General features: G+C 53.3%; 4 protein-coding genes across 4 annotated transcripts; 1 reads left to right on the forward strand and 3 right to left on the reverse strand.

Annotated features, from left to right (window-relative positions):
- Window positions 1-1,694: 1,694 nt before the first annotated feature.
- Window positions 1,695-3,734, forward strand: CCMA1212_001592 (General alpha-glucoside permease; the record flags this gene model as incomplete). Its single annotated transcript, XM_073699013.1, has 1 exon — window positions 1,695-3,734. The coding sequence occupies one exon, from the start codon at window positions 1,695-1,697 to the stop codon at window positions 3,732-3,734; it is 2,040 nt and encodes a 679-aa protein (XP_073562125.1).
- Window positions 3,735-4,235: 501 nt separating this feature from the next.
- On the reverse strand, window positions 4,236-4,550 carry CCMA1212_001593 (uncharacterized protein; the record flags this gene model as incomplete). The annotated part of the gene is made up of 1 exon (XM_073699014.1): window positions 4,236-4,550. One exon carries the CDS (start codon window positions 4,548-4,550, stop codon window positions 4,236-4,238), a length of 315 nt encoding a protein of 104 aa, XP_073562124.1.
- A 2,045-nt stretch (window positions 4,551-6,595) lies between these two features.
- Window positions 6,596-7,555, reverse strand: CCMA1212_001594 (uncharacterized protein; the record flags this gene model as incomplete). Its single annotated transcript, XM_073699015.1, has 1 exon — window positions 6,596-7,555. One exon carries the CDS (start codon window positions 7,553-7,555, stop codon window positions 6,596-6,598), a length of 960 nt encoding a protein of 319 aa, XP_073562119.1.
- A 2,605-nt stretch (window positions 7,556-10,160) lies between these two features.
- Window positions 10,161-11,660, reverse strand: CCMA1212_001595 (putative alpha-1,6-mannosyltransferase MNN10; the record flags this gene model as incomplete). Its single annotated transcript, XM_073699016.1, has 3 exons — window positions 10,161-10,830; window positions 10,889-11,189; window positions 11,252-11,660. 3 exons carry the CDS (start codon window positions 11,658-11,660, stop codon window positions 10,161-10,163), a joined length of 1,380 nt encoding a protein of 459 aa, XP_073562118.1.
- Between the last annotated feature and the right edge of the window lie 3,482 nt (window positions 11,661-15,142).

Raw genomic sequence — 15,142 nt, forward strand, 5'->3', positions numbered from 1 at the left:
CATAACATCACACGACTCACTCGACGGAGGAGCCCAATAACAACAAACCGAACAGAAAATATAATCTCGTAGAGGTATATGAAGCAGCAACACCCCATCAACCCCCCTCCCCTTCCTCCCCACTATTCCATGATATCCTCCCTTTCCCCTCACAAAAAATCAACCTGTTCTACTAGGGGGAGGGGGGTTCTCAAAAGTGACCACCACTTAGCTAGTGGTCAAGTCGCTTTTGAGGCCCTGCCTTAGTAGTACATATCCTGCTACAAAACATTCGATAGATATTGCACCACAAGCATCCTGCTCACAGTGTCCCTAGTATTACACTGCCTCTCGGCGCGATGCGCACGCTTTTCATTGTTGCTTGGGCTTGCCCCAAGCAGTGAAGAAGAGGACTTGCCCGAGCTAGGCTCTAGGAGTTGATGCCAGTCGATTCTCGGAAGAGATGGCGATAAGATGGCCCTGAGGCTGGCCACACCTCAGCAGACACATACTACCTACTTGACACCATGAACCCTAGACTCGCGAACCTGTTCACGATGCCGTATGTCGTCAGAGGAGTGTTTAGATCATTGCGTGGGGGGTATTGTCGGGGCATGACACCATTCTGGGTTGCTGGAGAATCGCTCAAGATGCTGTCCCAGAACAACGCCGACCCATATTGACGTAACGTGTCTATGGGGCTCCTGCCAGGCATGATCGGGACTCTCCAGTATTCGGCTTACGCAAGGTGACTAGGGCCGGATGTCCTTGAGAGTGCCGTCGAGCCATTCATTGTTCCAGCTCCACAGCATGGCATCTCCAGAGCCATGTGGCCTGCAACAGTCCGTTTTCGGCGCCGTTATTCAGCATCGGATCGGGTGTCCCTAGATGGCAGTAGAGGACTGGTCCGGGGAAAATATGATCTAGAATAGAAAAGCGATAGTTCCGTCCATGATCTGAATGCAAAAACGGCTCCAGCCTCTCCGGAGCAGATGCTCAACTGAGGGAGTAACGTTAGTGTCAGGTAACTGCGTTGGTGATGTCACTGCCCCTTCAGCTCTTCTCCGCGATTCTTTTCTTTGTGCCTGAACATCAGCGCCTGCGTCAGCAACCGGCGCATCCTGATTGGCCGGTGCCCACATGACGCATCACGATGCCCTCCGACCGACTCCCTGAAGCTCGTGATTGATGCATCTCCCACTCTTCTTGCCCGTCACTTCGGCGTAACATAGGCTCTATCCCATCCCTCTTCTTCTCAGCTGGTTGAAAGGCTCCCGGCTGTGTGTCCCACGAGTTGGCACCTGCATTGTGCGACGGTTCCACTGCCTTGATCGATCGCCCGTTTCGACAGTACATGCAGTGCCAGCTGTTTTGATCGCGTGGTCCTGTTTCATCCAAGCATCCTCCTTCTCAGCCTCGCCGCGTGATTCGTCCCGTCTGAGCGAGGCGTCTGATTCGTCTTGGACGGACTTGCTGCCCAGCTGAAGAAAACCAGCCTTCGGGGCCGGCTTCGAACACTCGCTTCAACCGGTCATGGCCTTCTCGTGAAGCCACCCACTGTCCTGTAGCTGTCATCGCTCTATATCATCACCCATCATTCTGCCTGGCTTCAAGGTATCGCATGCTTCTACGCTGATCGACTTTGCCGGCGCTGCCGCATCCGCATTCGCATTCCAGTCTGTTCGCCTGGTTCTCATCCGGTCCGTTCAACGACCATGACGGCATCATCCCCCCGCGAGTCCGAGCAGGGCGAGACGCCTTCTCCTCGTCAGCAGCATTTTACACCGAGCGCCAGCACATCGTCGACTCCGGGCGCCGCCTCTCCCCGAAACCGCTCCATCGACGAGCGGCATGAGCACGGTCAACAACCCACAAACGATGAACACTCGCCGCTTTTGCCTCCAGCCGACTACGATGCGTTTGGTTCCCGGTCGGACGGACGACGCGATAGCCACGCCGACGAGAGCCAGACAACCAAGAGCTTGTGGTACCTGACCATCTTGACCATCGGCATCGGAGGTCTGCAAATCGCATGGTCCGTCGAGCTCTCCAATGGCTCGCCCTATCTGCTATCCCTCGGCCTGAGCAAGTCTCTAATGGCTCTGGTATGGATTGCGGGCCCCCTGACTGGTACCTTGGTGCAGCCATATGTCGGCATGCTCAGTGACAACTGCCGCCTGCCCTGGGGTAAAAGAAAGCCGTTCATGCTCGGCGGCGCTGCTGCCACCATTGTAGGGCTGCTCTTCTTGGCTTGGACAAAGGAAATAGTCAGTGGTATCTTGAGCATCTTTGGTGCTGCCCCCGAATCGCACGGCGTCAAGATCACCGTCATTGTCACGGCGGTGATTGGAGTATATCTGCTCGACTTTGCCATCAACACAGTCCAGGCCGCGCTCCGCGCCTTTATCGTCGACTGCGGGCCTGCCCATCAGCAGGAAGCTGCGAATTCCATGGCCAGCCGCATGACGGGCGTCGGAAACATCATCGGATTCATTGCGGGCTACGTCAACCTGACCAAGCCGCTGTGGTTCCTCGGCAATACCCAGTTCAAGATACTGTGCGCCATCGCAAGCCTTGCGCTTGGGTCGACGGTCCTCTTGAGCGCTGCAGTGATCAAGGAGAGAGATCCCCGGTTGGAAGGCCCTCCGCGCAAGAAGCACAGCATCTTCCTCTTCTTCTTTACCCTGCTCAAGTCGATCAAGCGACTGCCACCTCAGATCAAGCGGGTGTGCCAGGTGCAGTTCTTTGGCTGGGTCGGCTTCTTTCCTCTGCTGTTCTATACGTCTTCGTACATTGGCGAGATTTACGTCCAACCTTTTCTGGAGAAGAACCCCCACATGACTCCCCAAGAGATTGACAAGCTGTACGAGCAGGCAACTCGCATGGGCTCCTTTGCCCTTCTCGTCAACTCCATCGTGAGCCTGCTGGTCAATGTCTTTTTGCCTTTCCTTGTTGTCCCGACCTATGATAGCCATCCCGGCCTGAACAACTCGGAGTCGGACTCCAAAAAGTCGTTCCTGCACCACCTGAGGATACCCGGCTTTACCCTTCGACGGGCCTGGTTTGGGTCTCTCATTCTCTTCGCCATTGTCATGGTTTGCACCTTATTTGTGAGGTCTGTCGGCGGTGCAACGGCCTTGATTGGAATCGCTGGAATCACCTGGGCCATTACCCTGTGGGCTCCATTCGCCATTATCAGCGCCGAGATCAGTCGCCGTGATGCCCTCGCCCGCGCCAGGCGCCGCCGACGAGCTAACCGTGACACTCCTCCGGGACCACCCCCTTTGACCCCGTCTGGTGGCCATACGTCCCCGATGGAAATGACTGAAGCACCAAAGGAGGAGGAAGTTGATCAAGCCGGTGTCATCATGGGCATCCACAACATGTCCGTCTCCTGTCCCCAAATCATTGCCAACGTAGGATCGAGCTTGATTTTCAAGATATGGCAGAAACCGAGGGGAACACCAGGCGACCATAGCATTGCCATTGTCTTGGCATTAGGGGGCCTCTTTGCGCTAGGGGCCGCCTTTTTCGTGCTCAAGATCAAGGACGACGTGTCAGTTCCGCCCGAGACTCTGGCTGACGAGGAGCATGGTGGGGACCCAGATGATGATGAGATGTCGTCTGCTGGGAGTTACTCTGGAAACACGAAGCCGGGCTACTCTGCGGTGCCGACGGCGGAAACGGAGGGTCCGAGACTGGTGAGGAGTGGGAGTTTTGGGGGGTTGGAAGTGGCGTCTGGTTCTGATAGATGAGGTGATTCAATGCCGGGTTACAACGTGGCAATCCTGAGAACCCTTCGAATCAAGAGGAGGTAGACGTAGAGATGTTTCTCAAGTGTATATGGATTGTAGACTGATCAAGGCGAATTCAGTTTGTAATAGTCTGTTACTATCATGGGGTGGACAAGTAAGGTATGGTTGACTATTTGTATTATAGCGCTGCTTGTTATTGTATCTCAACATTTTCAGCCCTGATGGGTACCTAAAAAAGGAAGTTTTGCCCAGCATTCCCTTGGTCCTCTCTGCTCACGCCTCCATGAAAAACGTTTCATGAGGATTCCCTTTTGTCCCTTGTTTCCCATCATGATGATCGTTCTCTCCAGCAAAAGAAGCGACAGCGTCCAACCGATCCCATTGTCATAGCCTCATCCCCCAAAACTCGAGAGTCAAACACTCCCCTATGAAAAGGCCTTTTCCCTCAAAAGGCAGCCAAAGCAGCAACATTTTTCGCCGGCAGGGTGATACTCTCTGTTTTCAAGCAGTCTTCGTCCTCGGCCTCCCAAGTTTACACACGCCCAGCGTAGTGACGAGCTCGCCCGGCGACGGCCCCGTCATCTGCCATGTGGTGACGCCGGCCCAGAAGTGGCAGTACGAGGTGCCGTTGACGCAGTAGGTGATGTCGCAGTGCAAGGGGGCGGGGGTGATGGTGGGCGCTGGTTGCGTGGTGTTGTTGCTGCTGCTGCTGTTGGAGAAGGGGAACGACGAGGAGGAGGAGGAGATTGGGGGGATTGTTGCGTGGGTTGGGAGGAGGAGGAGGGGGATGGTTGGGAGGAGGGCTTTGAGGAGCATTGTTTTTTTTTGTAGGATATGGTTGTGTTGTGGACCAATAGGGATGTCGAAAGAGGTGTGTTTGTGTGGTGTTTGTGGTGTTGTTGGAATGTGTGATGTTTGAGTAGGTGGTTTCTTCGTAGGTGTTTGTAGAGAGTCGGTTTCTCGTCTTATGATCGTGGTTATGAACTTGTCTTGTTGATGATTCCGTCAGTCGATGGTGTAATTGCTATTGCCGAAAGAGCTAGAAAGGCCCTGCTCTGAATATAAACGATCCGTATATAAGCAAGATCGGAGAATAAACAAGCGCAGAAGCAAACACTTTTCTTGGAAGAATAGCCACGGCGGTGTTTGTGTTCTACGAGGATTTTGGTGCGTGCGAGTGTCACGAGGAGGAGGAGCATGAGGGAGGCAAAGGCCAGGCTTCTTTTATGATGACATGAGGGCAGGCCATTTTTTTTTTTTTTTTCCATCTTGTGTGATGGGAATGGGAGGATGGCTTCACCGATGGGAAGATGACGATTCAGCGCTATGAGGGGGCATGTTTTCAAACTTTAGCTGAATCAGAGCTGTTGCAGATACTCGATTGGGCGCTGAAGACATGTGGATGTCGAGCCTTCGACTTGGATCACGGCTCTTCTGGATAGTAAGTTGCATCGGGGGATTTGATTCGAGTGTGTGCGCCTCTGTTTTCGCTTCCCTGCATAACAAGCAACTGTTTGCTCGGACCTTCAACGTCACACAAGGACCGCAGGAACAAGCATCCGGAGCATCCCTGTGGCAAGAGCCCAAGGCAGGCAAAGAGGCATCCAGAACAAGCATCATTGCGTGCTCCTTGTTTCCCATCCAGTGGGCCAGCATGCTCTCCGCCATCCCCCCTACCAAACACCCCCCCCATCCCAAGGCCCCTCCCACAAATAACACCAACAACACGAAAACACCAACAACACGAAAACACCAACAACACGAAAACACCAACAACACGAAAACACCAACAACACGAAAACACCAACAACACGAAGTCTTCGAGACTAAGGACGGACCTCGGCGGCGCCGGCTTCCTGTCCGCGCAGAGCACGACGTACGCGTAAATGTACGCCACGCGGGACGGCGAGGGGGTTTCCATTGTGAGTCAGGTTGAGCAATCTGGCAACGACGCCTGCGTGGTTTAGTGAAGTTTCTGGGTTCATAGAACATTGATTCTAGGCAAGTAGTAAGAGAAAACTCCATGAAGACTGATTTATTTACAACATCTGGATTCAGCATCGTAATCGTCCCAAAGCAACAACACCAACAACGTGCCAGCCACGTTACCGACTGGCGTACAAATCAACACCACCGGCAATCTGGCAATAGCCTATCCATTTCAATATGATCTATCAAGCAAATCGCTTCTACTAACCAAGTAATTTTTGAAAAAGGATACCCTTGTGATTTCAGAGTAGGAGACGGCGTAGGGGTCGTTGGTAATGCAACTCCAAACGAAAGGGGCCTCGCCGACGGTCCAACCATCCAAAGGGATCTGCTTGTCTTATTAACCGCCACGTTGGGTGTTCCAAGGTACGCAGTCTATTTGCTACCTGCTACTAGTACAGACTTGCAGACACCAGCTTAAGACGAACTACTTCATGGAGGCTCCCCTTGTTGAGGAGGCCATGAGTTACTACGGTATGTGGCGACAGAGCTATACGCGCAAGGGGGGGAACCACGGTTCGGCCCGCCTAAGCCACATTTACTAACAAGACAGGAGTCTCAAGTTCTACTTGATAATCAATGCACATAGATTGCTCGAGTCTCTAAGACGTCTATATGAATGTACATCTTAAGGCGGAAAAGAAAAATAGCAGAAGAAAGTGAAGCCTAGAGAAGGAAACAAGAGAGCCAAGATTTGAAGCGCTTCATCAGACGTCGTCCACGATTGCCCAGCCGACACATCCAGTATGAAACCCTGGGTATCTCCTCCTCTATTGCATTGGCATCCCACCTTTCTTCTTTTTTTCCCCTTTCCTACTTTGGTTGTCTAGGTATCTCCAGTCTTTCCTCATGAAAGGGATCCTCGTAGCTTATCAAGGAGCCTGGTTGTAAACGCTCACAGAGTTGACAATCCAAAAAGCCTCCACAAAGGCCGACGGATTGTTAGCAACATACTCCTCGCAAGTCGGCGCCAGTGCAGAACACTCAGGGTCAGACGCCCAGAGACCGCCAGCCAAGTCACCACACAACGCAGTGTTAAAGACAATCTGATTGTTCTTAAAGAAACCATCAATGTTGCCACCGGTGAACCTGGCTAAAGGATTGCCCCAGCCGCCGGGGTTCGGTGCGCCGGATCCGACGTCGGCGGGAATGTTTGTTCGGGGGAAGAACCAGACTGCAATGTGATTGGATGTCCACTCAGTGGCATAGATGCCTCCGCCAATGGCATTGAATCCATCGCCGTAGTTCTGGTTGTCCGCTGTTTTCTGGCCACATCCGGCGTTGCTGCTGCTGGGGCCACAGTCGCTCCCCAGCAGGCTAGTAGACGGGTTGGATCCCTCATTGTTGACTCTGAAGCCTGCAGCTGTATGGAGGGTGATTGCATTGGCCGTCTGCGTACTGGAACCCTCAATGATGTCGATTTCGCCAGAGTTTGGCCAGTCAGGGCCAAACATCCAAAAGGCAGGCCAAACTCCACAGATGCTGCCCGGCATGTGTGCGATGTCGGCAATGAAGAGACCGTGAGTGAATCGTTGCTTCGAAGTGACGCGGACTGACTTGCGGCCGCCGGGTGGGTTTTTCGTCGTTGAGTCGGTGCCCATGAAGATGCCTCCCGACGAGATTCCCGCAAGTCCCAGGGAATTGGCCGTCTGGGCATCGACATATTGGACGAAGCCGTGTGTGGGATCGGCTTCGCTGAAGAAGTCGAAGCTGGAGAAAAAGTTGCTTTGGTCATAGACGACGTTCGGAGTGTACTGCGGATATTGAGCGTGGGCAGCTTTGCAGGCAAACAGAGCGCCGAGGCACAGGGCGAGGCTCCGAGGGGCGTACATGATAATGCTTTTGGATCACGAAAGTTGGGAGATGTCTTGAAGATGTGTTTCGCGGTTGTTGTAAGCTGCAACGTGAGCCAGCCACGAAAGCAACAGAGACCGACGCTGCGTCTAGCAGGCGTGTAGTCGAGATGAAAGATGTAGATTGTTCGACAACCACCTGGGTCAGGTTAGGGATGCTTGTAAAGAGAATTTATGTAAATACACAAAGGAAGATGGGTAACTAATGCTTTGAAGAAGGTGAGTATGCGTGGGAGACAAGCCAGGCTGAAGACAACCGTGAATACCTTCTTATAACAGCAAGAGCCAAGTAGAAGCTATTGATAGACTGAGTGACTCGGGATTGAACGTATATCGTTTGAGCGATCAACAGGCCCAATGGAAACAGCCGCCGCAAGGATTGAACGGCCCAGGCTGAGCCCACCGAGAAGCGAAGCAAAAGTGAGGGAAAAGCGAAGCGAAAGCGTCGGTCCTTTGCACATGGGCACCTTGAGGCCACCGGGCCACCTAAATACAGACCTCTCTCTCTCTCTCTCGTACCCAAGATAACCTTCCTCAAGCCGTTTCACGGCCGATACCGAGAAAGCCACGAGAGGCCAGAGCCTCAGACGTGCTGCAAACAGACAGCCGCGGCGCAGATGAGCCAAGGACCGCCTAGCGCGAGCAACGCCCTCTGCGAAACGTTCCATCTTTGCCATTAGGATACTTGTTATACCCCCTCTCCTTAAGTTACCTTATCCAGGCGGATCCGGGCTCTTGGTCTGCGGGCGCCAAAAGGGCAGAGAATCTGTGCACAAGAGCATGCAAGTGAGACGAGATGGAGGCGCATCGGGGCCAATCGATTGTTGAGGGACCAGGGGGGGGGGGAGAGGATCTGGGATCGTATGGCTGGCGGGGCGGCCCTGGATCAGCGCGTAAAATGGGCTTGAACTTTGCGCGGCTATCAATCTGGCTGTCATGTGATGGACGTTTGTCTGCTTTTGCTGATAGTTCATAGGCGCAGCGTTTCCCATGAACAATCGGGTCGGAGATTGCATATTGAGAATGAGATTGTATAGGTAGATGAGGGCAGTAATTCGGTCTCTTCCCCTTTATCTCTCGCTGCCTGGATGCCTGAGGTGGAAATTGTTTAAAGGCAGTCACCACCTTGTAAAGGAACACATGCTTCACACCAGAACGGCAGCTACAAACCAAGACACTCTCCATGTTATACCTTGGGTATTGCTCTCTCATAGTACCTCCCTACCTGTTTAGGTACTACAAGGTGCCTTGTCAAGACAGGGGACTGCTTCTTTAGTAACTCACTTACCTCTCGAGTCGGAGAACAAATACCGAATCCTTGGAAGCACGCCGACTCTTCTTCCACCATGGTGAGAGATGCGCAAAGCCGTTTCTTTATTACATATTTCGTACACTACTAGTACCTTCTTTAAGAACTCTTTTTTCACGAAATGCTACATGTGCCTTCTGATGATGCTTCTAGTATTTTTTTTTTTTTTTTTTTTTTTTTTTTTTTCTGTTTCCCAGCAGAGGTCATCACTATCCTGATTACCTACCTACCTTACCGCAATAACCCGCAGCAACCAACATTCGCCCATCCAGAACAATTCCTCTTCGGTCCTATTCATCCTCCCCCTTTGCACACACACACACACACTCAAGACAACATCATGAAACCTTCCCAGTCTGGTTATTTTTCGCTGCCGATCATGTTGCTTGCCTTTTTCTGCGGCAGATAATCAGTACCCACTACCTAACTGCCTGCCTTGGAAACTTCATAATAGTACATGCACGGCATATCGAACCCATCCGCCCTCACAATCCCCTCAAAATCAACAAAGAAGGATACAATAGAAAATACACAATATACAAGAAAAGAAAACAAGTCTATGATTATTTTTTTCAGAATATATACCCAATCATAACCACAAGGCCCCCATCTGATCCGTCTCAAGATTTCTTCTCGCTTCTTCTTCCTCCTCTGCTTTCCTCATGCAAAAGCAAGAAAAAAAAATAAAGAAAGAATCACCAGATATGTAAAGAGTGCCCAACGCCCAGGAGACTGCCAACGCAATGACACCTCATGCATTGTGCGCCCTTCCCTTTCCCTAACATCCTTCTTTCCTTTTAGATAGCCTCTCCAATTTGTTGTGACCCCGTAACCCCGTGTTTCTGACGTGGAAAGCAAATCTCTCACTTCCTCTTCCTTCGCCCCTCCTTTTGCATGGCATTCTGCTTTCCTGCTGTTGTACCGCCATTGATCGCTGAATTACTCCTGGTGTAGAATGCCTCAGCCGTTCAAGGCAGATGCCCGCGGTTCGTCGTCTCATCAAAAGATAACCCTCCCAGTCATTGTCAATTACCTTATATTCGTCCAGCCGTGCGGGAAAAGGGGTACAACCAAGGAACAATTAAACCAACATCTATGCAACAAGCAAAATCAAAATTAAAGAAAACAACTCTGATGCCTCAGAATGCTCTGTGCTAGAAAAGGAGCTGACGACGAGAAACGCGCTGTGTCTAGCCCCTGGGTAAAAAATGAGGGTTGCGCTGGAACAAAATCTCAAAATGCAAGCCCATTTTGTGCAAGGTGAACAAGGCCAGATCACAGCTTGACTCGCTGGCCCGTGAGTTTGTACCAGATGACAGCCACAATCTCCTCCTTGAACAGCTCCCAAGGATTCCGATTGAGCCAGTAGCTGAACTCGCGGTAGTGATACATCTCGCCCCAGCAATCGCGACCCCACTCGCAGCCAGCCATATTGACTACGAAGTCGCGATCCTTTTCGTTGTAGTGTATCCTGGTGTTGTTAAGGCCCGACTCGTCGGCGCACGCGGCCGGGGGGAAGCTGTTGATCAAGCGCTGCGGCAGGAAGCCCGTGTGCTGTCGAATCCAAGGCTGCGTTCGGTACAGTTGCTCAAGAGCGTCCTGCTCCTTGTGCTCCCATTCCATGTGCTTCTGCTCGTACAGCACCGGGTCCCACCAGATATCCAAAAGTTGCTCGGTCCAGGCGCTGCGTCGAATGAAGAAGGAACCCAAGTTGAATCCAGAGCAGTCTTGGGTGAGCATGAGGTTCACCGAGTTGATGTTGCCATCGCCAACGGGGCTTCGCGCCTCTGCATCCAGGTATTCTTCCGTGGGCGGGTGAGAGATGTTGAGAGGGTTGAAGACGTTGATGTCTCGGTATACGTGGCGATCGAGGTGGTTAAACAGATGGCGCTGTAGCGAGTACGACGGCTCCATGACATAGGTGTTGAGATCCAACCACCAGAACCTGGGTCGAGTTAGCCAAAATTGCCAAGAGGGACATGCGCCTTTTGAGCCCTGCTCACCATTCGGCCTTGGGGTATTTCCGCATCGCAGAGCGTATGAAGTCGACCTTCTCCCAGCTCTCTCGCCACTCGTGGGCGTACCGCTTCTTGGTCTTCATGTCGACGATTTCCAAGTCGTAGCCCCATCTCGTGGCATATTTCCGCTTGTTGCGAACGCTGTCTCGCTCAATGGCCCACTCTCGAGCTCCCTTCCACTCCATGACACCTCCGCCAACGTTGGCTCCCAGGAGAATGACAAACTTTTCGCCGCCACCACCCATCCCAATCCGTCGCCACCAGTGAACGAAGCCGGGAGCCTCGTCTGTTTCCCTGTCAGTAAAAGTGCCCATTGAGTCGTGGGTGAAGCAACGGGGGTTTGCTCACGAGTGCCATAATACGCCACAATGGTGCAGAGGATGATGAGCGGAAGCAGAATCCTCCACTTCAGCCTTCTGCCAATGCGGGCAAGAAAGGATCGTATCCTCCCGCCGCCGACGTTGGGGCTGTGTCCTCCTCGCTCATACTTTTCCCTCTCCGCGTAGGTATTGCCCGGGCCGGAGGCGAATCGTGGCAGGCTGCTGGATATGCGGCGCATGTGGCGGGTGAAGAAGCCCTGGTTCTGGGTCGAGAAGGACGGGTAGCCATTGGCACCTTGCTTCCTCATCTTGGCGGATTCCCAAGACACGGAGCTGCCGGCGGCATTGGAAGGACTCGAGCGACCGCTGTTGATATTCAAGCCAGGACTCGACCAGCCCCCACCCGGGACAGGCGACGGGCTTCGGGACAGAGACATTGGGTCGGCGGGCGTGCCTGTGACAGCCAACGGGCCAGGGGAGCACAGAGATTAGCCAGCGAGCGACGTCAAGTTTGCGCGACACAAGATGACGCAGGGCAGGCGACGCGGGAAGGCCTGCAAGGGGAGCCGGTCGGCGAGGGGAGAGACTGCCGACGCAGCGTCGGAGAGACGGGGAGACGTGGACGTACCGACGATGGGGGACAGCTGGGCCTGGTTGGCTGCGCGAGAATGGATGGACAGCAGGCTGCCAGCGCGCGCCTCGCTTAGGGTCTGGTTGCCAACCGAGGAGCGCCGCCGGTGATGGGACGGCACAGGCCGGTCGTTGAAGGAGCTCGAGGAGCCGGCCGGGAGCCTTTGGGAAGCCAGGGTGAAGAGCTTTGGTGATGCTGGCCCGGCAGAGGGAGGAAAAGGCTCGAGCAGCTCGATTCGACAGGTGGTCGAAATACGGAGTCGGGCGTTGCCAGCAGAAAGCGGGCGGGCGTGGGCTTTCCCAATACGGAGGCGCCACCAGAGCTAGAAGAGAAGGGGTAAGAAAAAAAAAGAGTGTGTGATGATAAAATAAGTGATGGATCAATATATGCAACCAGCTTAATGCAGAGCAGAGCGAGAGACGACGATGATACCCTCGTACGAGTACAGAGAGCGAACACACGGGCTCCAGAAGTGGGAGGGGGGGTTTTGGTTTGGGGGGGTCTCTGGACGCTGGACCAGATCCTGACAGCCCTGGAGGACAGAAAGACGGCGAGAAGCAGAGACGGAACCCGCAACCACGGCCAGAGAGAGACAACCGGAAGCAGGCGCTAGAGGAGCAAATTCGCGTCGTGGCCAGAAGTCGGAACGAGATAGATAGTAGTAGGTGTAATAGTATTACTGCAGGAAGTGCTAGAGCAATAATCGCAATCGGATGGGGGTCCAGGAAAAAAAAGAGAGGCGGTTTATTATTGGCACGTCTGGCAATCCCAAATTCTGCCAAGGGTCCCCGTAGGGCCAGGTCGCTTCGGGCTTGGTTTGGTACAGGGACTGCTGCGGTACCTGGCGGCGGCTGAGCGCAAAGTAACGCGCATTGCCTCTGGTGGTCTCAAGTGCCGCAAAAGACAGACTGAGCGGTGCGTGGCTGAGGTCATGAGGTACAACATCAAAGTGGCCTGGACGGTAGCAGCAGGAACGGGCTACTTGCTGCAACCAAGGCGGCGTGATGCTGACGATGCTCGATAAGGCCAAGCGCGTACCGTGTACTTGACGAGACTATTCGACAGAGGCTGAAGGTGCGCGGCGAGTTGTAAATTGATACAGCCGTACAGTATCCAAAAGGTACAGGTACGACGTTAGTGTCTTGAGCTAAGCAAAGATTTTTGCAGTAACGACCAACTTTACTTTGAAGGTGTCAGGGGAAGGATGAAGCCATTATCTGGCCTTGTCAGCTCCGGCATCAAGGGCTGTGTGTAGGTCGGGTACCTTTTGTAAGTTCAACGGCGAAGGCGACGAGGAGGCCATCAAGAGTCAGTGTTGTGTCTCTGCCATCTCTTCTCTTCTGTATATCTCCCCTCCCGCCTGTCCGGATACTGTATGTTTTGCAGCAATCAAGGCCCGTCTTTACGGTTCTTTTCCCTTCCCACGCACGGCCCCCTCAGGCTGTTCTGGAACTGGGCGGTGGCTTGTTCTGCAGATGACACGGTGCCAAAGCGGGCGGATCGCGATGCATTTTCCACGCCGAAAAAGGGGGCCGCACGCCTTTGGCTTAGAACGTCTCGTATCGTGCGTCTGTTGGCAGTCCAAAGTTCAGGCACTGGAAGTGCCTCTACGAGTACCTATGTATCTTGCTTGTAATTAACAGCCTTGTTAACCAGAGAGGGCAACATCATGCATGGCTTATTGTTCTGCCTCTCTTGCGTCTTACAGCTGTAAGAATGATGAGAAATCTCCCATTGCCAATTTCCCTCTTCGTGTCGGCTGAAGCACCGGCACAATTTCGTTCTCGCGTGTAAGGACGTGCAGCTGCAAGCGGCCACCACGAACCGTCTCAAGTAGGACGGTTACGGGATGGGAGCACGAAGAAAAAAAAAAAAAGGACAGCGGCATATCTCGAACCCGGCACAATCGCCACAAGACTCGAACCTCGTGCCTGGTGATACGAGGTCCCTCTACCTTACCTGCAGCTGTCCCCGTAGCTGCGATTGTACCTGGTGCCTGGCAAATGGCGCGATAAGGAGAATTTTACTGGCCGCTACCGGGGAATGAGGAGATTTTCAGATGGACGAGACGGAACCGTGATGCTTGCGATGACACTCTTCGGCGGCGGTGACTGGCTGGCTGCTCACACGAGTACATGGTGGCATCTGATGCTACCTTGCGGAGAACTATCACCGGCTGTTTCCAGACCTGCTTCGCTCTCAGGGGGTGCGAACCAACCAGCGAGTCCAATCCGTGAACTCAATCGCGACCGGCCTGCGAGATTTTATTTTTCTCCTGCGTCCAATATCAGTGCGGAGCGCTTGGCACTATTTTGGTTCGCGCAGGGCCAGTAGCATCGTATCCGAAGGCTCGTATGCGGCCGGCGCTGCTCCGTGCTGGCGACCAGTCGCCTGTGCAGCTCTCGACCCTCCAAAATCACCACGGTGCGCCTTGCTTTTTGATCTCTGCAGCGCGTTCGTTCGCATGCTGTTGGTGCTCGAATCAGCTTAGAGATACCGTCGAAGGCCATGGAGAGCCTCAATTGATGCCGTGAAGAGGCGTTCGGAGAAGCCCGAGCCGTGATGGCTAGGCTTCTCCCATTGGGGGTTAGTCGCATGGCGTTCATTTGACCTCGAGGATAACGTCGTTGGTCCGATGTAGACACGCGTTGACTACTCGCCGTTTGAGCTGGAGGCAGCGTGGCTTCGAAGAATCACCGTCATCCCATGTTTTTGACATGTGCTTCGTTAGTCACGATGACGAGGAAAAGACAGATTGATGCTTTCTCGTACGTTCTGAGATAATGAGCCACGAATTCATGGAACTTCAATGCGCCAGTCGAACTATACTCAACCATCAGCTTACAGGTCATATCGTAGGCTTCATGCTGCGCCATCAGCGGCAACCAATTGCCGCGCTCGATGCCAGATAGTATTGGACTATATATACGAAGCACTGCCGAACCGGATGCAGGTGGTTAAACTTCGAGATAGCCTACCAGGCACGCTAAATCATGCATCCCGAACAAAGTTCAGCCTCGTCATGGCTGTTCATGGCGTCAAGCCTTTCCCCGCCTTGAGCTAAACTGCTTATTGCAGCCAGAGCCAAACCGCCGCTCTTCGTATATCGTAGAAATCCATATAATGCACTGCCGGACAACGATGATGTTTACACGTCAATGATCACACGAGAATATGATTACTCGCTGCACTCCCAGAGCCCCGTGAGTGGTGCATTGCGTATTACACAAGACCGAGTAGCTCCGAGTGCTGGGAGTCGCGCAGGATGGCTGAGACTGTATCAAACCT

This window comes from Trichoderma ghanense (genome assembly GCF_004382785.1).
Source record: "Trichoderma ghanense strain CCMA-1212 chromosome Unknown scaffold_1, whole genome shotgun sequence".
In the NCBI taxonomy this organism is placed as follows: Eukaryota; Fungi; Ascomycota; class Sordariomycetes; order Hypocreales; family Hypocreaceae; genus Trichoderma; species Trichoderma ghanense.